Below are 23,468 nucleotides of genomic sequence, written 5' to 3'. Positions count from 1 at the left end.
AGCCCCGCCCCTCATGCCGTCATAGCCCTGCCTCCTCAATGCACGTTTATGGGAGGGGGCGTGAAAGCTGTTACGCCCCCTCCCATAGACTTGCACTGAGGGGGCGGGGCTATGACGTCAGGAAGGGGGGAGGTATGACATCACGAGCTCCCGGTGCCGTCTCCAGCGTTCGGAACAGTTTGTTCAAAATGCTGAGCAGTGGAGTATCCCTTTAACCCTATGCACCACAGTTACAATTTACACCATAAGTATTTCAAGCAGGTATGGAAAAGGATAAAAGTAATACCTCTAGAATGACATGTGCAGACATCACAATGAACTTAAATGGGCACGGTCATTAAAACAAATTTTTGCTATTGCACTCCTTATGGTAAATAAAATAACTTTCTAATGTACCGTTGACGTTTTCTAGGTTTTGTGTTTAAAAAAGCCGCCACTAGGTGTCTCCCTAATTGTCCAGAGCACATTCTTACCCCCCCCCCCCCCAATCTCTTGCACAGACTTTGGACTCCAAAATCAGGAAGTGCAGTTTGGAGTGCTGAGGGTGGTGCGTGCAGCCTTAGCCAATCATAGCTCATCTCACACTGAACTGCTCTGGGCTGTGTGTAGCAGAGTAAGGGAGAAAGTTCTCCCCTGTAAGGCTTCAGATGATGTCACAGCCTGCTGGGGAACACCCCTTCCCTGTCTGTGAACCTGAATGAGACTGAGCAAAAAATACAGAGCAACATCAAGGTAGAAAAAAAAAAATATATATAAAAAAATATAAAAAAATAAATAAAGGCAGGGGGTGGTTTATCATGATGGGGGCAGTGAACTGGGAGGATTATAAAATTTTACAAGATCATGAGAGTGAGAGGTACTCTTTAAAGGGGTATTCCAGTATAAAAAAAATAAATAAATAAAAATGTTATATATTATATATATATATATATATATATATATATATATATATATATATATATATATATATATATATATATATATATATATATATATATATATTTTGCCAGGGCTGGTGTACAAATAAAAAAAAAAATTAATTAATAATAATTTATTTTATGTGCCAAAGCTCCGCCCGCCTCCTTCACACTACAGCCTGAAGTAAAAACCTTATTTGATAACTTCTAACTTCTCCAAAAGGTAACAAGCTTTATAAAAGGCAACAAACTTTTCAACCTTTAGGAATCCTATTCATTCAATGTCCAGAATTCATAAAACATTTCGCAGACCCCCCATTCCATTTTAGAAATCCCACTGGAGTGCTTTTGTTTCTGTGTACAGTAATATAGGTTTGGTGAGGATGCTTTGTAGTCTAACCCTAGGTGGCGCTCTGTTGCTGAGTGACATATCACTGTGATGAAGAATCAGTGTTCCCAACTACGGTGCCTACAGCTGTTGCTAAACTACAACTCCCAGCATGTCCAGACAGCCGAAGCCATGCTGGGAGTTGTAGTTTTGCAACAGCTGGAGGCACCCTGGTTTGGAAACACTGATCTATAAGATGCTAAAGGTAAATCAGTTAAAGGGGTACTCCGGTGAAAAACTTTTTTTTTTTTAAATCAACTGGTGTCAGAAAGATAAACAGATTTGTAAATTACTTCGATTAAAAAATCTTAATCCTTCCTGTACTTTTTAGCTGCTGAATACTACAGGGGAAATTCTTTTCCGTTTGAAACACAGAGCTCTCTGCTGACATCTCTGTCCATTTTAGGAACTGTCCAGAGTGAAATCCCCATAGCAAACATATGCTGCTCTGGACAGTTCCTAAAATGGACAGAGATGTCAGCAGAGAGCACTGTGCTCATGATGTCAGCAGAGAGCTCTGTGTTTCAAAAAGAAAAGAATTTCCGCTGTAGTATTCAGCAGCTAATAAGTACAGGAAGGATTACGATTTTTTAATAGAAGTCATTTACAAAACTGTTTAACTTTCTGGCACCAGTTGATAAAAAAAAAAAAAAAAAAAAAAGTTTTTCACCGGAGTACCCCTTTAAATCTGTATTTTGCAATTAACATTTTGCATTGGAAAGAGAACGCTTTGTATTTAAAGGATAATTTTCCACTTCATAGTGTCTTACTGTTGGCTTTTTGCCTTCTTTTAATAACGTCTTCCTCCGTAGGACCCCCTGTATCGTGACTGCGCCAGGATACAGATGAACCGCCAGTTCCGTTGAATCTGCAGAGCTGCAAAGAGAGAAACCCGGTTACAGCTGAAGACTTTGGCTCTGTTAGTCACGGTCGCCAGATGTCGGCTCCCAGGACTAGATGGATATTGTGGAACGCAGCAGAAGCCAGTGGAAAGGAAACTTGCTAGGTCAGGCATCTGCACACGGGACAGACATCAAATGGATAGCGTGCTTGATGTGTGTCACGTTTCAATGAACACGCGGGAAACAAACCAAATCATAAAAAGGAGATCAGACGCCTCGCCATGGGTCACATGACATCGCTACAGTCAGCCTTATACCCAAATAGATCCAAGAGAGTAACATATGCCCCATTTCAGCCCAGAACTCTAAATGAGGACACGTGTTTTTTATTTTTTATTATAGTACATCCCAAATATTACCCAGAAGCTATGGAGTAGATCTGATGTCATGTGACCCAACATGCATTCTCTTACATGGTAGGTTGTAAAAGTAAATTAGAAACAAAACCTCTGCATAAAGAAGCATTTCCACGTAAAATGATCCAGAAATGTAAAGTGTCAGAAATCTCCTTGTTGTTTAAAAATTAATTTAACCTGTTGCCCTTAGTAGAAAAATAGGGACTGTACAGGGAACCTTAAAACTTTGCTTCTATTAAGCTAGTATAAAAATAGCAATAATGTGTCAAAAATCAAGAAAAAAATAGCAAAAAAACATTAAAACATATTCAGATAATGTCGCCACCAGGTTGTTGTCCTTCATTTATTGTATCCATCTTAGGATAGCAAAGTCTATGGATGCTTCACTTATAGAATATGTAAGGCTCAGCACAAGTTCACACCTTAAAGGGGTACTCCACTGCTCAGCGTTTGGAACTGAACGTCCACTCTTCTTCACGTTGAAGCAGTATTCTATCCCAACACCCACCTCTTACATACTGGTATGTTGTTGCAGTACGTCCGCCATCAGTGCCGCACAAATAGTGCTATGTGCACTGTAATACAACTAGGAGACCAAGCTCTACATTAGGTCCCTGATGATATAAGCTATTGAAACGCGTTGGACATGCCCGAGAGATGGAGCCATCATTGTGGAAGCACCTACTTCTCACTGCCGCACCAAGAAGATAAGCTAAGTGTGACAGTCACTATTTTTCTATAACTTTTTTGGGAGCCCTAATTTACCTATCTAGTAATATCAGTGTCCTCTGTCCCCTTAGTGCAGTATTTGCCAACCAGCGTGCCTCCAGCTGTTGCAGAACTACAACTCCCAGCATGACGGAAGTTGTCGTTTTGCAGGAGTCACGCTGGTTGGGAAACACTGCCAAAGGGAGCTTGCACTAATAGGCAGACTAGTTATTCAGGAGTCTGGGAAAGCTTTTTTTTGTCACTTTTGTAACAAAAAGGACAAAACCAATATAAACCCCATAAAAAAAGAAATTCTGTAAGGGCAATTTCACCGTAAAAACATACCGTAGTACTAAAATCATTGCATGCATATTGTATATACAGGTGTTTTTTGCTGCTTCTTCGGTCCATAACAAAAAAAAAAAATGTTTTAAATGTTTTTTTTTACATGCGGCATTGCTTCATCTATGTTGCACCATTACTACGGTCTGCAAACATCTGGACAGAAGACTGACTAACATAGGGTCCTGAGGGTGGAAATGCTCTTTAAAATGTTAATAAAAATGACATTTTAGTCGATGTTAGCGGTAAACCAACAATGCACTGCTAGTCACAATCCTTGTTAATAGGTGGGGACAATGTGCACTGAATAGAACTTGCCTGGAACTGCGCAGCTGAACGCAGCTCCTCGTAAAGGATGAAATCCTGAGTTTGCGCATAGGGAGCAGCGCGTGTGGTCTCCTACAAAGGAAGGAGCACTGACATCTCAACACATATGCACATATTTATTTGTGCATTTTCCTCTTTACCTACATACAGTTTAACCTATCATATTTTTACATGAAAGGAACCACTCTTCATACACTGCTCAAAAAAATAAAGGGAACACTTAAACAACACTGATTGACAATCAATTTCACATGCTGTTGTGCAAATGGAACAGACAACTGGTGGAAATTATAGGCAATTAGCAAGACACCCCCAATAAAGGAGTGGTTCTGCAGGTGGTGACCACAGACCACTTCTCAGTTCTTATGCTTCCTGGCTGATGTTTTGGTCACTTCTGAATGCTGGCGGTGCTTTCACTCTAATGGTAGGATGAGACGGAGTCTACAATCCACACAAGTGGCTCAGGTAGTGCAGCTCATCCAGGATGGCACATCAATGCGAGCTGTGGCAAGGTGGTTTACTGTGTCTGTCAGCGTAGTGTCCAGAGCATGGAGGTGCTACCAGGAGACAGGCAGATACATAAGGACACGTGAAGGAGGCCGTAGGAGGGCAACAACCCAGCTGCAGGACCGCTACCTCCACCTTTGTGCAAGAAGGAGTAGGAGAAGCACTGCCAGAGCCCTGCAAAATGACCTCCAGCAGGCCACAAATGTGCGTGTGTCCACTCAAACGGTCAGAAACAGACTCCATGAGGGTGGTATGAAGGCCCGACATCCATAGGTGGGGGTTGTGGTTACAGCCCAACACCGTGTAGGACGTTTGGCATTTGCCAAAAAACGCCAAGATTGGCAAATTCGCTACTGGCACCCTGTGCTCTTCACAGATGAAAGAAGGTTCACACTGAGCACATGTGACAGACGGGACAGAGTCTGGAGATGCCGTGGAGAACGTTCTGCTGCCTGCGGTTGGCTCTGGGTTCCTCCTAATGTAAGACAATGCTAGACCTTTTCCACTTTGATTTTGAGTGTGACTCCATATCCAGACCTCCATGGGTTGATAAATTTGATTTCCATTGATAATCTTTGTGCTATTTTGTTGTCAGCACATTCAACTATGTAAAGACTAAAGTATTTCTTACGATTAGCTCATTTATTCACATCTAGGATGTGCTATCTTCGTGTTCCCTTAATTTTTTTGAGCAGTGTGTGCGTGTATATATTTTTATACATGCATACATGCAGAACACGGGTGTGTAGTCACAACTCTCCTCCGCTACAAGTAGCGCCACCGTTCTGGATTACTGATACACTGACAATATCTGCTGTGTGGAATACCCCTTTAATATGAAAGGGGTACTGCGGGGGGGGGGGGGGGGGGGGGGGGTAATGTCTTCCAGTCAACCAGTGACAGAAAGTTATACAGATTTGTAAATGACTCCTATTTAAAAATCTTAATTCATCCAGTACTTATCAGCTGCTGTATGCTACATAGAAAGTTGTGTAGTTCTTTCCAGTCTGACCACAGTGCTCTGCTGCCACCTTTGTCCGTGTCAGGAACTGTCCAGAGTAGGAGCAAATGCCCATAGCAAACCTCTCCTGCTCTGGACAGTTCCTGACATGGACAGAGGTGTCAGCAGAGAGCACTGTGGTCAGACTGGAAGGAACTACACAACTTTCTCAGGAGCATACAGCAGCTGATAAGAACTGGAAGGATTAAGATTTTTGAATAATAGTAATTTACAAATCTGTTTAGCTTTCTGGCACCAGTTGATTTAAAAACATTATCCTCCGGAATACCCCTTTAAAGAGGTTTTCCCATAAACAACACTCCTCACCTATCCACAGCATTTGATTGCTGGTCCCATGTCCCCCTCATTAAAGGGTGCGCCAATGGGTGCTGTTGCTTTATTAGATACTATGGGCCTGATGAAGATAGTAGAGTGCAAATGTCAGCCATCTGTCCGTGCTCCATTAAACCAAGCAGGAAAAAAACTAGTGGTCACAACCTAGTTGTCTAAATGGATTGATGCCTTTCCCCGACTCCATACAAAAATCAGGGATTTGGTTTTCTATAGTGTTTCCCAACTAGTATGCCTCCAGCTGTTGCAAAACTACCACACCCAGCATGCCCGGACAGCCAAAGGCTGTCCAGGCATGCTGGGTGTGGTAGTTTTGCAACAGCTGGAGGCACAATGTTTGGGAAACCCTGCAGCAGACACTTATTACAAGATGACAAATGTAAGCGTAAGCTAGAAGCCCTGCACCTTAACAGTAACCACTATGACAAGGATCATTAATAAAGTGGCTGCAGAGGAAATCCTATATACACTGACCTGACAAGATGCCATAGGAAACTGAAACCAAGGGACACAGGAACAAGAGAAAGCCACGGTATTGTACATTGATCTCATTGTTCAAGCTGCTTTATTATTTGCTGATAATAGGACATTGGGGAGAATTTACTAATACGGTCGAGATTAACCCTACTTATCCCAGAATGATCAGAGATTTTCATGAATAAATCTGCTCAGCTCATCTGCTCTATTAGATGTTGCCTGCAGATTGGATTGTGAATGTGACAGGTTCAATTCAAAGTAGTTTGCTAAAAAAAAGGGGCCTTTAAATTTCTATACTAACAGCCCACCAGGTCGGCACCAGAAGTCACACTGCCCTCCTACCATCTCCGGGTTGGAGGACACCTGTCAGGGATGGTAAGAGAGAGGAACTGGCTGCTCATCACACCTGCCAGAATGGCAACTTCTATATATACTTTACAAAAAAAATGCTACCTTCTTTTTATAGAAATCATGGCATATATATACAGTGACCCCCCGACTTATGATGGCCCCGACATATGATCATTTCAACATATGATGGCCTCTCAGAGCCCATCGTATGTTGAAGGCAGCCTCGACATATGATGCTGCTGTGTGTCGGGGCCATCGTACAAACAGCTATCTGACAGCGCTGACAACTTCAGCAACTGACAGATAGTTGTTTAATGTGCCCCGTGTGCCCCGTTCTGCCTCCTGTTACTCACATGCTGTCCTGCTAACTCACGGAGGCTTCCACTGTGAGCTCCGTGTAAGCCCCGCCCCAGTGCAGCCATAGCCAATAGCCTGCAGCATCTTGCTGCAGGCATCCAATGAGCTGCTGGCTGCCCTCCCCTTCCTTTCCTATAGAGCTGTAGTCGGCAGGATGGTAATGGAGGACATTCTGTCCCCCCTGAAGGTATTTAAAGAACTGTACAGTACTGTATGCGATGTCACACATCACATACAATACATATACACACTATACACCCCATACATCAATGTTTCCCTATCAGTGTGCCTCCAGCTGTTGCAAAACTATAACTCCCAGCATGCCCAGACAGTCAATGGCTGTACATGCATGCTGGGAGTTGTAGTTGTGCAACAGCTGGAGGCACCCTGGTTTGTTAAACACTCCCCATACACTCCACATACAATGGTCATCCCAGAACCAATTAGCAGTTTCCCATAGAGATATGTATTCAACATACAATGGTTCCGAGGTCCCAGAACCAATTACCATTTTTACATAGACATATGTACTCAACATATGATGGTTTCAACATATGATGGTTCTCCTGGAACCAATTAATATCATATGTTGAGTGACCACTGTATGTGTGAGGAAAAAAAAAAAAGACCACTAGGGGTCCCAATACCATCCAGAACACAATCCTGTCCGGCTGCTGCATCATCCTTGTCCTGGCTGAAGCACTGGCAGGGACAAAGTCCAGAAAGTATGGGTGGAACTAGCACTCCTTTGTGCTCACTCCTGTCCTATCAGACTGCAGCATTAAAACAGGGAGGAGGGGGTTACAGAGCAGCCTGCAGTGATTGGATGAAGAGACTCAGCACAGGAGACTCAGGGAGAAAGTGAATGCATGGTGAGTGGGGATGGGCTCAGTGCTTGACTCAGGCATTCCCCTTTCTGAGCAGTGGATGTCAGAATGAGTGAGCACTAGAAAAGAGGGATTTGTGAGCCAAACACAGAACCTAGACACCTAGACTAAAAAAAGGCATGTAAAGAATCTGCATGACCAAGTCCGTAATATATAAGGATAATTTTTTTTCTGTGATATGACAGGTACGCTTTAAAGATAAAGTAAATTTTCTGCACGATTTCCTGGGCTACGACAGCCTAAAGCTCACCATACTCATGAGACAGCAGGTATGTCCTTTTCCTGACTCCTCAAAACATAAACACGCGTATTCAGCCTGGCATGCATGTTTATGTTTAGGAGAGAGGAATTAGCTGCTCCCACCCGCATTTCTTCTTGTAGGAACAAAGATTCTGACGTGTCAAAACCCAACTGATCCATCATTGCCCTGAACATCTTCCATCGAGGTGAAAATCAAGAGGCCCCCAAATACATAAAATCATGACATCAGACCAAGTATCAATGACTACCGGGGGCAATATTCTCACCAGCAACTGGTATTCAGGGGATTAAATAAAAGACACTTACAGGTATTTTTCCAGTAACGTAAGTAAGAAATATGTTCACCCATGATTAGGGCTGCACGATATGGGGAAATGTGCAATTGAGATTATAGAGGTGAATATTGCGATATAATAAACAAATGGTGAAATCCCCCCTATTTAATGTCCAATCCCTCCATTTCATAAAGCCAACTTGCCCAATTTCATGTTCATTGACTGAACATAAAATGGAGGGGATTGGATATGAAATGGGGAGAAATTAGCTTAATTCCTCTTCCGCATTTCATGTGCCTGGTCTGGTATAGTGTAGTCCGCGTACTCTCCTGGCCTGGTATAGTGTAGTCCGCGTACTCTCCTGGCCTGGTATAGTGTAGTCCGCGTACTCTCCTGGCCTGGTATAGTGTAGTCCGCGTACTCTCCTGGCCTGGTATAGTGAAGTCCGCGTACTCTCCTGGCCTGGTATAGTGTAGTCCGCGTACTCTCCTGGCCTGGTATAGTGTAGTCCGCGTACTCTCCTGGCCTGGTATAGTGTAGTCCGTGTACTCTCCTGGCCTGGTATAGTGCAGTCCGTGTACTCTCCTGGCCTGGTATAGTGCAGTCCGTGTACTCTCCTGGTCTGGTATAGTGTAGTCCGCGTACTCTCCAGGCCTGGTATAGTGTAGTCCGCGTACTCTCCAGGCCTGGTATAGTGTAGTCCGCGTACTCTCCTGGCCTGGTATATTGTAGTCCGCGTACTCTCCTGGCCTGGTATATTGTAGTCCGCGTACTCTCCTGGTCTGGTATAGTGTAGTCCGCGTACTCTCCTGGCCTGGTATAGTGTAGTCCGCGTACTCTCCTGGCCTGGTATAATGTAGTCCGCGTACTCTCCTGGTCTGGTATAGTGTAGTCCGCGTACTCTCCTGGCCTGGTATAGTGTAGTCCGCGTACTCTCCTGGCCTGGTATAGTGTAGTCTGCGTACTCTCCTGGCCTGGTATAGTGTAGTCCGCGTACTCTCCTGGCCTGGTATTTAATGTCCAATCCCTCCATTTCATAAATCCAACTTGCCCAATTTCATGTTCATTGACTGAACATAAAATGGAGGGGATTGGATATGAAATGGGGAGAAATTAGCTTAATTCCTCTTCCGCATTTAATGTGCCTAGCCTGGTATAGTGTAGTCCGCGTACTCTCCTGCCCTGGTATAGTGTAGTGTCCACCCTGCCACCTTGCTCCTATGCATTAGGAATGTCGGAGCTGTGTCTGACAGCTCCGATCATTCTTATCCTCTGGGCGATCGGGTCACCAGTGACCCGATTGGCCCAGAATCACCACAAATCGCGGGTCTGAATTGACCTCAGGACCCCCTAGGCATTGCCATGGTATGCCTGCTGACAGATATTAGCAGTCATCCCGATCACCGCCCGGCAAGCGGTGGTTATCAGAAATACGGAGGGTGTACAGGTACGCCTTCCGTCCATAAGTACCAGGACACGAGGGTGTGCCTGTACGCCCTCTGTCCCCAACAGGTTAAACTTCTTTGGATAACTTGCACTGTGACTTGAAAAAGGTGGCGTGAGACCACAGAAACGTTGTTCACTTTTTAGCTGGATTAAAAGCTTCATTTTTTCTACTCTGGTGTGCTGCAGCCGTCTCTATTTATTTATCTATTAGGGGTGTAAATTGGCAAGAATCTGGCGATACGATATGCATCACGATACACATATGTCGATACGATATATCCCGATTCTGTCTCAAAGACGATATATTGCGATTTTGAAGCACGCAGTGATACCAAATATGTTTATTTTTGTTATGTTTACATGTTTTTATATAGGAATAGGTGGTGATTTGAACTTTTAATATGGAAGGGGTTAATGTGCGTCTTTTAAACTTTTATTAAAAAATTTTTTTACATTTTTTTTAGTCCCTTAGGGGTCTTTTAGGAGGAATCATTAGATTCCTCATACAGATGAATAGAGTTCTATTGAACTCCATTGATCTGTGTGCTCTGTGATCCATTGATAGAGCCTAGTCCAGCCAGGCTCTATCAATGACAGAGCCACAGACAGCAGGTAAGCAGCTCCAGCTACCTCTATAGTGGATCGCCCGCCCGTGATCGCACTGCGGTCGGGGCGATCCACCCCACTAGCCCAACAGGGAGCATTCACATGTCCCTTTAGATGCTGCTGTCCGCTTTGACAGAGGCGATCTAAAGGGTTAATAGCCAGCCGCGGAGATCACCGCATGCTGGCTATTAGCAGCGGCCCCCGGCTACTGAAATCAGCCGGGGGCTGCAGAGTATGGAGCGGGCAGGAGTCAGGAGCTCCATACACTCCTCTGAGCGCCGCAGCGCTTATCAGGCCCTGCTTGCATGAGCCGGACAAATTCACCTGCCCGGCGCCAGGAACTACATGTGCCGGGAGAAACGAATTCCACATCCCTAAAAAGATTGATTCAAAAATATTTTGAATCGATGAATCGATGCAGTACCGTCAAATGAAAAATCACGATAATCGAGTGAATTGATTTTTTCTTACACCCCTACTATCTATCTATCTTTCTATATATATATATATATATATATATTTCCAAAGAACAGCAGCACACAAGTGTCTTGTTGTCAAAAAAGTGTAGGTTTATTCCATAAAGCCAGTGAACAGAGTGCGAGCAACGTTTCTGTGACCTCACGTCACCGTTACCAAGCTCTGACGTGAGGTCACAGAAATGTTGCTTGCACTCTGTTCACTGGCTTTATGGAATAAACCTACACTTTTTTGACAACAAGACGCTTGTGTGCTGCTGTTCTTTGGAATTTTATGCGAGTGGATCCTCTGACCCAGGCTCCCACACAGCGTGCACCTCATCTCTACAAATTAGTTTTTTTTGGTTGTGCTGCTCTTCAGGGAGTAATATATATATAGTCTAAAGATGGTGTTGGCCAGTTTTTTCTAGTTTCAGTTAACCATTATCTTAGTTCTGGCCAGAGCCCAGTGATGTTTAAAACTATCCCAATGACCTTGGTAAGATAAAAAAGCTTTTGTAGGATAATGAGCATTTGCTACATTAAGAAAGAAAATGTAAAAGGAACACTGTGATTGTTAATAAAGTTATGCACCATGAACCATCAGTGTTCTTTGGCCAATCAGATCACACTCAGAGTGTTGCTATATAAAAAGGGCTGTAACCTAATTTTGGGCATGATTTTCTTCTGCGGAGCTGTTTTTCTGCATGTAAGAGAACATCCACCTCAATCGATTCATGTGCATTAAATCTGTCTGGTAATCAACACGGCTGGAGTAGAATGATGACAGGAAGAATCGATCCTAACACAAAGGCTGTCCAGGCATGCGGAGAGTTGTAGTTCTGCAACAGCTGGAGGCACACTGTTTGGGAATTAGATGCAATCTTGTGATTGCAGACATTGAACAATGTTGTGCCATAGCACAGAATTAATCAGTGTTATTAGCGCTTCATTACTACTGGCTGCTGACACTGCCAGCATTATTAGAGTGCCGGACAAGCCGGGGCCAGGTAACCTCCGCCCGTCCTGTCAGCTGATCAGAACCCCGCAGGTTTTACTGTGGTTGTCCCGATCAGCTCCACTGAGCTACCGGAACTTTATTTCAGCATTTTAGACGCCACAATCAACTTTGATGGTGGTGTCTAAAGGGTTAATGCCAGACATCACCCGGATCAGTGATGTCCGGCATTAGCCAAGATGAAGTGAGCTCAGCTCCTGAGCTCGCTTCATACACCTGCCGCACGGCTACACCGTTTATTTACGGTGGCCGGCCGTGGTGGGGTTAACCTCCTCACTGCCAATCACAGGAAGGGAGCGCAGTCACGTGGATTGCTGGGCCAATCCTCGCTGCCAATGAAGGTAGGGGAGCGCAGTCAGGTGGTTCTGCTGTGCCAATCCTCGCCACCACCACAGGAGCGCATTCCGCTGCCGGAGAAGCCCTTAAGGCTGCCAAAGGAGCCCCTGCCCCCATCTCCATAGCTCCTGCCCCTGGGCCGTCATCACCGGAGCCACCGCAATGCTGCCGCCGGGGAGCAGGTACTGTAAATAATCACACTTTTTTTTAGCAACAGACAAAATCGATATATCGCAATTGCCAAAAATCGCGATACGATTGCAGTTGCAATATATCGTACAGGCCTTCCCATGATGTAATAAAAATGTATTTGTAATGTTCAGAAATTTTACAGATTGCACTCCCTAAAAAGTTCTCTCCCTCCATGTGTCTTTTTTGTCCACAAATGCGGGTGATGTGGGTAATATCCACCATCTTTCTGTGGATACAATAACGTCTCACACTCTGTGTGTGTTTCTGGTGCTGTTTGACAGAAGAATGTGTACAAAGAAGCATCACATCAGCACAATGCAGAGCCCACCATTAGTTTTCGGAGTACAAACATAGTTCACACAGACTTTTGCACAGGACGACATATTATCGGAGCACTTTTCATTACTTAAAAAAATACTTTGAAGATCGCTGTTTCTCTGAGGAAAGGAATACTTTGAATCTACAGTCTCATATTCTGAAAGGGAATGGAAACCACTAATTTATGTCTTTGGATAGAGATACAGACATTTAGAATGAAGATAAATTATTTTACATAATGGAACAATATTGGAATGGTTAAAAAAAATCATAAGTGAATTGCAGTTTCAAAGAGGTATACAAAGAGATTCAGCAAGCACCAAAAAAGTAAAGCTCTTTAAGCAGAAGAGGAGCACCCAGCAACCGAGAGAAGGCAAACTATGCAGTGTGTGCCACACCCCATCACCAGAGTGCCTTATTATACCTGCTGGCCTTCATTTGGCCCCGGTAGCCATTCCATGCCCCTCTTGTCATTGGCCCCAGAGAATGGTACAACCTGTTCCTGTTGGATTCCATTACAGATTATCAATGTTACTTACAATCTAATATCACAGAGAATATAGAACAAGTAGTGCGCTAATATATTTTATTTAAAGATTAACCAGCACTTTCAGAAACGTCTGAACTTTTGATTGGTGGCGGTATGGGTGCCAAGAACCCCAACCAATTGCTAAAACAGAGTGCTGTGTCCCTGCGAGGAAAGTAGAGCTGAGCAGGATCTGATACTTTCTTTAAATCCATGCATGGCACACTTTTCTTTCTAAGGAGAGATGAACAGATGGGGTTTCAGCACCCAGACCTTGCACCTCCCAAACCTTCTGACATGGTACTCTACACATCAGTAGTTTCTGAAATTGATAGTTACCCTTTATTAATAGTGCAAGCCATTAGCATGTAATATCACAACAGGAAACAAAAACAAATGAGTTTCCTATAAGCTTTTTCAAAGAGATTCCATTAATATTGCTAGTAGGTACTGCTTGAGCAGCAGCAGCTTGAACCAATGAGACGACCTGTAGTCAATGTAACTAAACTGTGGTTACAGATCATAGCCGCCATGTACATTTGAGCTGGTGACTGGACATCTGCTATACCTCAAAGAGCCTAACACTGTATGCATTAAATAGTAGTATATTTTGATTTAAAATAAACCTTCTATGATTAAAACTACTAGGCACTCTTTAAGCATCCATCAGGCAAATGGGGCCAATAAATATGTATGGCATGTGCGCCAGAAGCTTGCCCAAAGCATGCACCAAATGTATGCCATAAATGCAGTGTGAGCATAGCCTAAGAGCAGACTTACAATATAAAGCACTAGCAGATCTTTGGCATGTTACAATAATAATGTAAATGTCGTCTTACCTTTCAAATGCTGGCCATGACATGTCTTCACTGAGCTCAGAACCATCACTGCTCCCTTCAAATAAAGAACAAAAAGTTAAAAGATAATGGGGGAGATTAATCAAAACCTGTGTAGAGGAAATGCAGTGAAGCTGCTCATAGCAACCAATCAGATCGCTTCTTTCATTTTGCACAAGGCTTTTAAAAAAATTAAAGAAGCAATCTGATTGGTTGCTATAGGGAACTGCACCACTCTTTCTCTACACAGGTTTTGATAAATCTCCCCCAATGTGTCAGCAGAAAACGACCTGCTGTTTAAATGGATAGGTTAGGATGTTTTTTTTTTACTATGTATATTTAAAGTGTACCTGTCGTCAACAAAAACTTTTTATATAATGTAGATAATACCATTATATGTACATTTGTACATTGGTTTATTTTTGTCCCCACAGCCAGTTTGTGTGTCTCTACGAGGAGCCCAAATACAGGAAGAGTGGGTGGACAAGCAGGGCTCTGTAAACTTATTGACAAGCCTCACTTCCTGTATTAGGCTGGGTTCACACTACGTTTTGTCCCATACGGGAGCGCATACGGCAGGGGGGAGCTAAAACCTCGCGCTCCCGTATGTGACCGTATGCGCTCCCGTATGTCATTCATTTCAATGAGCCGACCGGAGTGAAACGTTCGGTCCGGTCGGCTCATTTTTGCGCCGTATGCGCTTTTACAACCGGACCTAAAACCGTGGTTGACCACAGTTTTAGGTCCAGTTGTAAAAGCGCATACGGCGCAAAAATGAGCCGACCGGACCGAACGTTTCACTCCGGTCGGCTCATTGAAATGAATGACATACGGGAGCGCATACGGTCACATACGGGAGCGCAAGGTTTTAGCTCCCCCCTGCCGTATGCGCTCCCGTATGGGACAAAACGTAGTGTGAACCCAGCCTTACACAGACAATAGCTGCAGGGACAGCAATTTTTTCACCCAAAAATATACACATTTTTTAATCAATGTATATTACAAATATACATATAATGGTATTATCTACAGTATATCAAAAGTTTTTGTTGGAAACAGGTACACTTTAAAAATAATTCTGAAATCTTGCAGTTTTCATTTTTACCACTAGGCCTAATATTATGCTGAGTGACTATCTGTTCTGCCTGTGATAAGGAGGAGGCTGCTGGAAAGTGCACAACATTACAATAAAAGGTGACAGCAGTACAGTGGTCCCTCAAGTTACAATATTAATTGGTTCCAGGACGACCATTGTATGTTGAAACCATTGTATGTTGAGACCAGAACTCTATGGAAACCTGGTAATTGGTTCTAAAGGCACCAAAATGTCATCCAAAAATAGGAAAAAGTGAGTATTAAAGAAAAATAAGTAGATAACTAATATAGATAAAGCAAATCCTTACATATAAAAGTAAGAAAGATCTGCTGGGAACTGTAAGTCACTGTCTATGTCAGTGTTTCCCAAGCAGGGAGCCTCCAGCTGTTGCAACACTACAACTCCCAGCATGCCCGGACAGCCAAAGGCTGTCCGGGCATGCTGGGAGTTGTAGTGTTGCACAGCTGGGGGCACCCTGCTTGGGAAACACTGGTCTATGTAGAGGACAGGAGCTTCTTCGGGGTACTGTACAGTACACAGTGTCCTAAAAAAGTAACATGGAGTCGCCCTCACCTGGTATCCAAAGGAGCAGGTAACCAGGTACAGAACATGTAATACCTCCCTGTACTGTAGGGGGCGCTACCAGACACCAGTCAGTGCATACGCTTCTATAATACAGGGGTTTTACCAGTGAATGCCCATTCTGATTGGTCGGTTCTTCCGACCATTGACACCTTTCACAGATTTGGACTGTCTGTAGCATTGTATGTTGAGTCTGGTTTCAACTTACGATGGTCCAGAAAAGAACCATTGTATGTTGAAACTATTGTATGTTGAGGCCATTGTAAGTTGAGGGATCAATGTAGATCAATAAGACACAATTAACAATAACTGAAACTCATAGCTCAGGGTCCCTCTCCCTGTGAAATTACCTTTACAAAGGTCACCGAGAATGCTCGGTAATGTTGCCAATTTAAGTGAATGGAGCAGGTCCTGTCCATTGTTGCCTATGCCCATAGGGCTTGCAGTAAAGCATCTCTCTAAATGCTGTTAAAAACAGCTCAGGTAAGATGGCAGCCCCCATAATAATTTACAAAACATTAAATAAACAACACATCACAAACAGAAACTAATTAGAAAAAAAAAATGCTTCAGTATCTGGTGTTAAGAAAAAAAATTATCTAGGCCACACATTCCCTTTAACACAGAAGTCTGAGGAGCTGGAACACATTAGAGGTAGTATAAATTATCTGAGCACAAGTCCTAATTGTGAAGACTGTTCCAAGAACATAAGATCTCTAAATAAAACTGCACAGAAATCAGATGTTAACTCTTAAGTGGAATAATGTCATCTGGTTCTCTGCTTCAGCCTCCTATAGCCAACGACTGTGAAAGAGGGAACATATGCAGGAAGCAGCACTGGCGTGTGTAGCCCCCCGCTCATGGAATACTTGACACCAAGCCCAGCCTGCAATATTTATGTTCTTTATTATTATACATATAGTCAACTTGCTTTCATGTAACATTAAAGGGGTACTCCACTGGCCAGTGTGGGACTAAATGTTCAGAACGCTGTTTTCGCGCTGTGGGGGTTGGCCATGTCCTCTCATGATGTCACAGCCATGCCCCCCTTAACGCAAGTATATGGAAGGGGGTGTGACAGCCATGGTGTCACGAATGGGGCGTGGTCGACCCCCACAGCGCGAAAACCGCGTTCGGAACATTTATTCCCACGCTGGCCAGTGGAGTACACTTTAAATGGGACCCAATTGGTGCCAATGAAGTACATAAAATGTCCCTGTAAAGGATTCCCTCTGCACACAACGCTATACAGTGGTCCCTCAAGTTACAATATTAATTGGTTCCAGGACGACCATTGTATGTTGAAACCATTGTATGTTGAGACCATAACTCTATGGAAACCTGGTAATTGGTTCTGAAGCCACCAAAATGTCATCCAAAAATAGGAAAAAAGTGAGGATTAAAGATAAATAAGTAGATAACTAATATAGATAAAGCAAATCCTTACATATAAAAGTAAGAAAGATCTGCTAGGAGCTGTAAATCACTGTCCATTTCAGTGTTTACCAACCAGGGTGCCTCCAGCTGTTGCAAAACTACAACACCCAGCATGCCCGGAAAGCCTTTGGCTGTCCGGGCATGCTGGGAGTTGTAGTTTTGCAACAGCTGGAGGCAACCTCCTTGGGAAACACTGGTCTATGTAGAGGACAGAAGCTTCTTCAGGGTCCTGTACAGAACACCCAATGTCCTAAAAAAAGGAAAATGGAGCCGCCCTCACCTGATGCCCAAAGGAGCAGACAACCCTGGCACAGGTAAAGAGTAGTAGAGAACATGTAATACCTCCCTGTACTGTAGGGGGTGCTACCAGACACCAGTCAGTGCATGCACTTTAGGAATACAGGGGTTTTACCAGTGAAATATCCATTCTGATTGGTCGGTTCTTCCAGCCATTGACACATTTTGCAGATCTGGACTGTCTGTACATTGTATGTTGAGTCTAGTTTCAAGTTACAATGGTCCAGAAAAGACGATTGTATGTTGAAACCATTGTATGTTGAGGCCATTGTAAGTTGAGGGATCACTGTAGTTTTCTGCTGGAATATTTACCAAACTAGATGTTGATTTAAATAACCTTCACTATATGAATAGACATACACGTGTACCCACTTTGGTCACTTTAAAGAAAACATTCTGCTCTAATCCATATCAAAATGTATTATGGACAAAATCTTCACAACAACATTGAGAAAATCCTGGATTTCTAAAATCCTGCTTCTCCCCTCTCTTTGGAATGGTGTGAGGGCCAGAGTTTTATTACTACAGATAAGGCTAAAATTATTTTTACAATCCCTTGTTCCAGACTAGCCACATATTATCAGTAGTTCACTGGAATAAACTCAAATTATGCAACAAGTAAACTCACATTTATCACTATAGGGAAAATACAGAAGGCAGCCAAGGCATAAAAAGCCAAAAAATGCACAATGTGTTTATTAATGAGCAACAAGTATGCAGAGCTAGTCATACAGATTTCTGCACACCCCAGCCCTCTGTAGATGAGAGAAATGCTGGGTTAACTGGTAAAGTGGCATCTAGATAGGGGTAATCCAAACCAGACAACTCCTGGACCTTTAAAGGGGTACTCCGTCCCTAGACATCTTATCCCCTATCCAAACGATAGTGGTTAAGATGTCTGATTGAGGAAGTGCGGCCGCTGGGACCCCCCGCGATCTTAGAGCAGACACCCAGCGTTGTGAACATTATGTTCAGAATGCTGGGTTAGGGCGTCAGTAGTCGTGACGTCACAACACGCCCCCCTTATGATGTCAAGCAACGCCCCCCCATACATAGATTTGCATTATAAGTCCATCCAGATGACGTGACACAGAGCAGGTAGGAAACGTGCCAAGTTCCCACTTCTCTTGGCTTGTCTTTGTGAATGGTTGGGGTCTAAACACTTAGACCCCAAGCGATCAAAACCTTTGATATGTCTGTATGACATATCAAAGGTATTTTGTTTTAAATGATAGGCACATTTCAAGTACTGATTTCTCTATAGCAGAAGCAAATACACCCAGTAAAAAAGAAAAAGAAGGCAAAAGGAAGTTAGGATATATTACAAGGGGTATATGTATGTGTGTTATACATCTAATGAATCCTATTCACTAATAGTAGAAGTTGCACTTTTACGTTTAACATTTTTTTTTTAACAATTTTGCTGATGTATATAAAAATTTTCAATTTTACATTATACACACGCATATATATATATATATATATATATATATATATATATATATATATATTTTTTAATAATAATCCCGAAATCTTGTGTTTTGATTCTTGCCACTAAGCCCTAAAACTAAGCTTCCTTTTCTGTGTGTGTATATATGTGTGTGTGTATATATATATATATATATATATACACACAGTATGGATGAAGGGGAGCACTGTGCTCAAGGATTCCAGATCCGTCTGGGTGCTCAGCTTCAGGAACAGACCAATTCCCAAATATCATCCAATAGAAAGTAGAAGCGTAGAAAGTAGAAATTTTGGAGTGCCGCTTCTACTTTCTATTGAATATATATATATATATATATATATATATATATATATATATATATATATATATATATATATATATATATATATAACACTCCTCAGCAGTCTCCTCCTTGTGATCACAGACGAGATTATTGTGAAAAATATAGCCAGTATGTAGATAAGATAGGCTCACAAAACCTGATAATCAGAGCTCAGCCCCCCCTTGCACAATGACCTCTGCACAGGTCACAGAAAACGCCTAGTAGGCTTTTTCATAGAAGTTTTTGATTTCTCTCCAGTCTATTGTTTCCTATGTCCATGTAGCTAAAACAAGATGGCTGCCCCAATAATAATGACCAAAAAAAAAAAAAAAAAAGAGAGGAAAAAAAAAGTATAAAGTATCAGAAAATAGAAACAATAAAAGCTCCTTGTACCGTTCTGAGCAATCACTAATACAAAAAATAAAAAAAGTATCACGTCCTTTCAGATACTTACACCTACCTATGGATATCCCACTAGAAAGGGTGGAGCTTTCCGCCTGCCCTCTTGATGGTGTATGTGGTTCCATAACACTGTCGTCTAAAAGGTGGCGCGGCCCAGCATTTGGAAATGTTGCACTTTTAAATTCAGCTGTGTTCATTTTATGTATAAAGCTAAATATGATAAGACATAAAACATAATCAACGGTAATATTCTTCATGCTGTATTGTCAAAACTGTAGCCAAGATGAAATGGTTCAGTTTAGTAGCAAAGTAGTAGTGACAGCAAGCCATGTGCCAGAGCATAGTAGGAGCCTGGAAACACTTACTTATAACCCAAACTGTGGCATTTGCGGTGACCATGAGGAATAAGATTTCGAGGAGATGGTGGTGTCGGGGGCAGCAGCACTCCTTCCACTGGAATACTTTTGCGGGAGCTTTGAGGTGACGCTCCTACTTCAGGACCTAACAAAACAGGACAGTATTTTACCAATTTAGCAAACTAGCTTGTCAACTACTGTATCAAAGCTGTATTTTTATAAAGCACTTTGTAATGTTGCTTTGGTAAACCTACTTTTCTGAGCCGATCATTTTGGCATTTATTTGTTCAGAAAGGAATGGGCACAGTCCAAACATTTAGCTTAAAATCTATCCGTCCATTTAGGTAACTTTTCAGATTAAGCAGTCATGTGTGTATATAAAGAATAGCAGTCGTTTTAGCCATTATATAGCTTATATATGGTGTTTTTTTTTTATTTTTTTTTACCAGTTTTCTCCACTGTAGGCAACTGACAAGTTTTCATTTACTAGCTGCTATGATGTCTTCCATACAAAGCACACGCCATAAAAAGGGATCCTGTGCCCCTATATATCTCTGTAGCACACCCTCAGAAGCAGAAGTGGCAGCATGGAGGACATTATATAGCAGTATATGTGTAAATCCAGTATAGGGGTAAAAGTTGCAGCAGTGCCTCTGTATGCCTTTCTGTTACTGTCTCTCTCTAACAGCTCACTGCTCTTTCCCTCCGTAAACTTTATAGGCAGCATGTAACAGGCTCCTTCAGTAAGCTAATCTACCTGATCTCTCAAGGTGGATCTTATCAGTGAATTTAAGTGAGTTAGTGTAGGAGGAAGAGGGAGGAAAAGTAGTGGGGGGAAAGGCATAAGATACAAAGTATCTTATATTTACTAAGGATTTATGCAGAGTTTGTTTAAATACAGAGCCCATTATGAGGTTCCCCCTCTGATTGATCAAATTCCACAAGTAACCTATCTTAACCTATGGCTGGACTTTTATTCTTTCAAAGAGCTCTGCAGGGGACACCTAATAGGATACAGAATCTGCGGTTTGTTGCAAAAAGTATATATATATATATATATATCTATAGAAGAACAGATTTGCTGCAGCACACGAGGTAGTGACAAGTGGTTTATTTCATTCCAATTGCCATATATATAGTGTCCCGGTACCGTATTGCATACAGTACCTTGGTTGATCCCCAAAGTCAGAGTTCCTAGGAACTGTGGGGGTACGCTTCCCAAGTCATCCCCTAGTCACCCCTCAGCCAGCTGATAATATGCTAAATTACTTGTAAATACTGTATATAATGTATTCTTGCTTGTTTGCTGTCGCAGGACCTTCGGGTCATGTGACCATGTTGATCCTCTCTATGGTATATTGGAGGACCTTTGGAGGTCCCTGGGTCACATGTTACCCATAACTACTTGTAACTCTGATTGACAGATGGTGTGGACCCCATCCTAAAAAGGCCAGCCCCTGCCTATATAAAGGGAGCTGTAGCCAATAGTCTCTCTCTTGGGTTTCTGACTGTTCTACAGGACAGACCTGCGCAACTTACGACAACTACGGGGCCAAAGCCTGCTGGCCTCGGCCTGAATCTAAACAGTGAGTTCTTACAACTTCCCTGCTAAAGCTAGCGAGACCCCTGGACCTAAACAAACCCCTAAATATAGCGGATCTGTGTTTACAAAATCCTCCTAAGTTAAAAGAACTTACAAAAGTCCCAACCATACGTCAATCTCTGCTTAAGCTGTGCATAGACTGTTATATGGACTATTCCTGTTATCATGTTTGCAGAAAATATTCAGTAAAGTTTCCGACAGTTTTCAGCAAAAGCTTCTGGTTGTGGACTTTAAATTATTCCTCATCTCCCTATCGCTCTTGGGAAGGGTGGCGATAGGCCAAGCACTACAGTATTAACCCTCACCCTGGCGTCACGACTGATAAGAGTTAATTACACCCTTGATATACCTCATAGCAACACCCCAACTGCCATACACCCCCCCCCCCCAAGGCACCACATATGTATAATCCATCTAACCCAGTGCTTCCCAACCAGTGCGCCTCCAGCTGTTGCAAACCTACAACTCCAAGCATGGCCGGACAGCCACTGACTGTCCGGCCATGCTGGGAGTTGTAGTTTTGCAACAGCTGGAGGCACACTGGTTGGGAAGCACTGTTTTAACCACCAGTGACAATGTTATTCTATTGCAAAAGAAAGAAATGACAACATTTACAATTACCAAATGAAATTACAATTGAAATGTTTAGCTCCATAATAAGGCAGAACACATACTAGGAAGACATACCTACTAAATCCTCCCGAGATGCTGCACTACGGGGAGTGCTGGTCCCAGGTTCGATCTTTAAAGATAACCTATAGGAAAGGTAGTGACATAGCGAGAGAAGGATTATGAGAAATGACATGTACATCACACAAACATATGTTCAAATCACTTGGAAAGTTTATGTTTCCTGCTGTGTAGACCCCTGGAAATGTAAACTGTGAACAAAATCAAAGCAAAGCACATTGAAGTTATCAACACGATAAATATGTGCGGCTGATAGCAATCATAAGAAAATATTGCTAAAATATGCATCTGAGGCATTGTTTACAGACAACAAATGAGCCAACAATACTTGTTAAAACTTGAAAAAACAATTTATAAAGAACAAAATCTTAATGAAACAAAATTACAGAAATGGATAAGACATATGTAACGCATTATACTGTCATACATGCTACATCATCCATATATACATCAGTAAAAGCAAAACAAACGGAGATGTAACGCGTCACTTCACATACAAAATATTTATACACAGATCACATTTGGACTTTAGGTCTGCAGCAGCATTTAAAAACCATACAAAAGCCATAAGGGGAAAAGTGGGGACTCCTTAAAATGGACCTATTGGCCAACCCCCCAAAAAATTAGATGGCATTATTTAATTGCTCGGGATATTCTTATCACACACCTTTTTACAGTTTCATGATACGCCCTTCTGTTCCTGAGATATGCGAGTTTACAGTTTAAAAAGGAAAGACTCTTCGAATGGTAGAACAGAAAAAAAATGTATGCCATGACGGCGCCCACCCGATGGTGAGATTAGTAAACCGCAAACGGACAGCAAAATAATATAGAAAATGGCATTTATTGTCAAATTAAATGGACAGCGCATTTCGAGAGGATTGCACCCCTCTTCATCAGGTCCTTGATGGGACCTTATTTTATTCAGGTGATGGGTGGGATTATACGGTCAGGAGGAATGTATTAGACATACATGCCTCTCAATGTAACACATTCACACCCCCTGAAGTATATTACCCATATCACCTCCCATAATTTAAATTGAAATCACGCCCATCTAACTGATTCCCTGAATT

The 23,468-nt window shown here is 42.5% G+C and overlaps 1 protein-coding gene and 1 long non-coding RNA gene across 14 annotated transcripts in view; one reads left to right on the top strand and one right to left on the bottom strand.

Annotated features, from left to right (window-relative positions):
* The window catches only part of LOC130282891 (uncharacterized), a 52,212-nt gene extending 48,293 nt beyond the window's left edge, over positions 1-3,919 (top strand). Inside the window, exon 3 of the long non-coding RNA XR_008846552.1 lies at positions 2,118-3,919. This is a non-coding gene — a long non-coding RNA (uncharacterized LOC130282891). The remainder of the gene's footprint in view (positions 1-2,117) is intronic.
* The window catches only part of RALGPS2 (Ral GEF with PH domain and SH3 binding motif 2), a 264,782-nt gene that overhangs the window by 6,630 nt on the left and 234,684 nt on the right, over positions 1-23,468 (bottom strand). For 4 of the 13 annotated variants that reach the window (XM_056531809.1, XM_056531808.1, XM_056531807.1 and 1 more), the window contains 7 exons: positions 22,390-22,457; positions 20,109-20,244; positions 19,796-19,953; positions 14,143-14,197; positions 13,202-13,279; positions 3,932-4,012; positions 2,076-2,181 (listed from right to left, as the gene is read on the bottom strand). In XM_056531809.1, the coding sequence (XP_056387784.1) occupies positions 2,076-2,181; positions 3,932-4,012; positions 13,202-13,279; positions 14,143-14,197; positions 19,796-19,953; positions 20,109-20,244; positions 22,390-22,457 (682 nt within the window). Of the gene's footprint in view, positions 1-2,075; positions 2,182-3,931; positions 4,013-13,201; positions 13,280-13,335; positions 13,538-14,142; positions 14,198-19,795; positions 19,954-20,108; positions 20,245-22,389; positions 22,458-23,468 lie in introns of those variants that run through there. The other 9 variants (XM_056531811.1, XM_056531814.1, XM_056531812.1 and 6 more) reach the window with 9 other exon arrangements.

Source organism: Hyla sarda, chromosome 7 (genome assembly GCF_029499605.1).
Source record: "Hyla sarda isolate aHylSar1 chromosome 7, aHylSar1.hap1, whole genome shotgun sequence".
Lineage (NCBI taxonomy): Eukaryota > Metazoa > Chordata > Amphibia > Anura > Hylidae > Hyla > Hyla sarda.
This window is presented reverse-complemented; position numbering and strand designations above follow the sequence as displayed.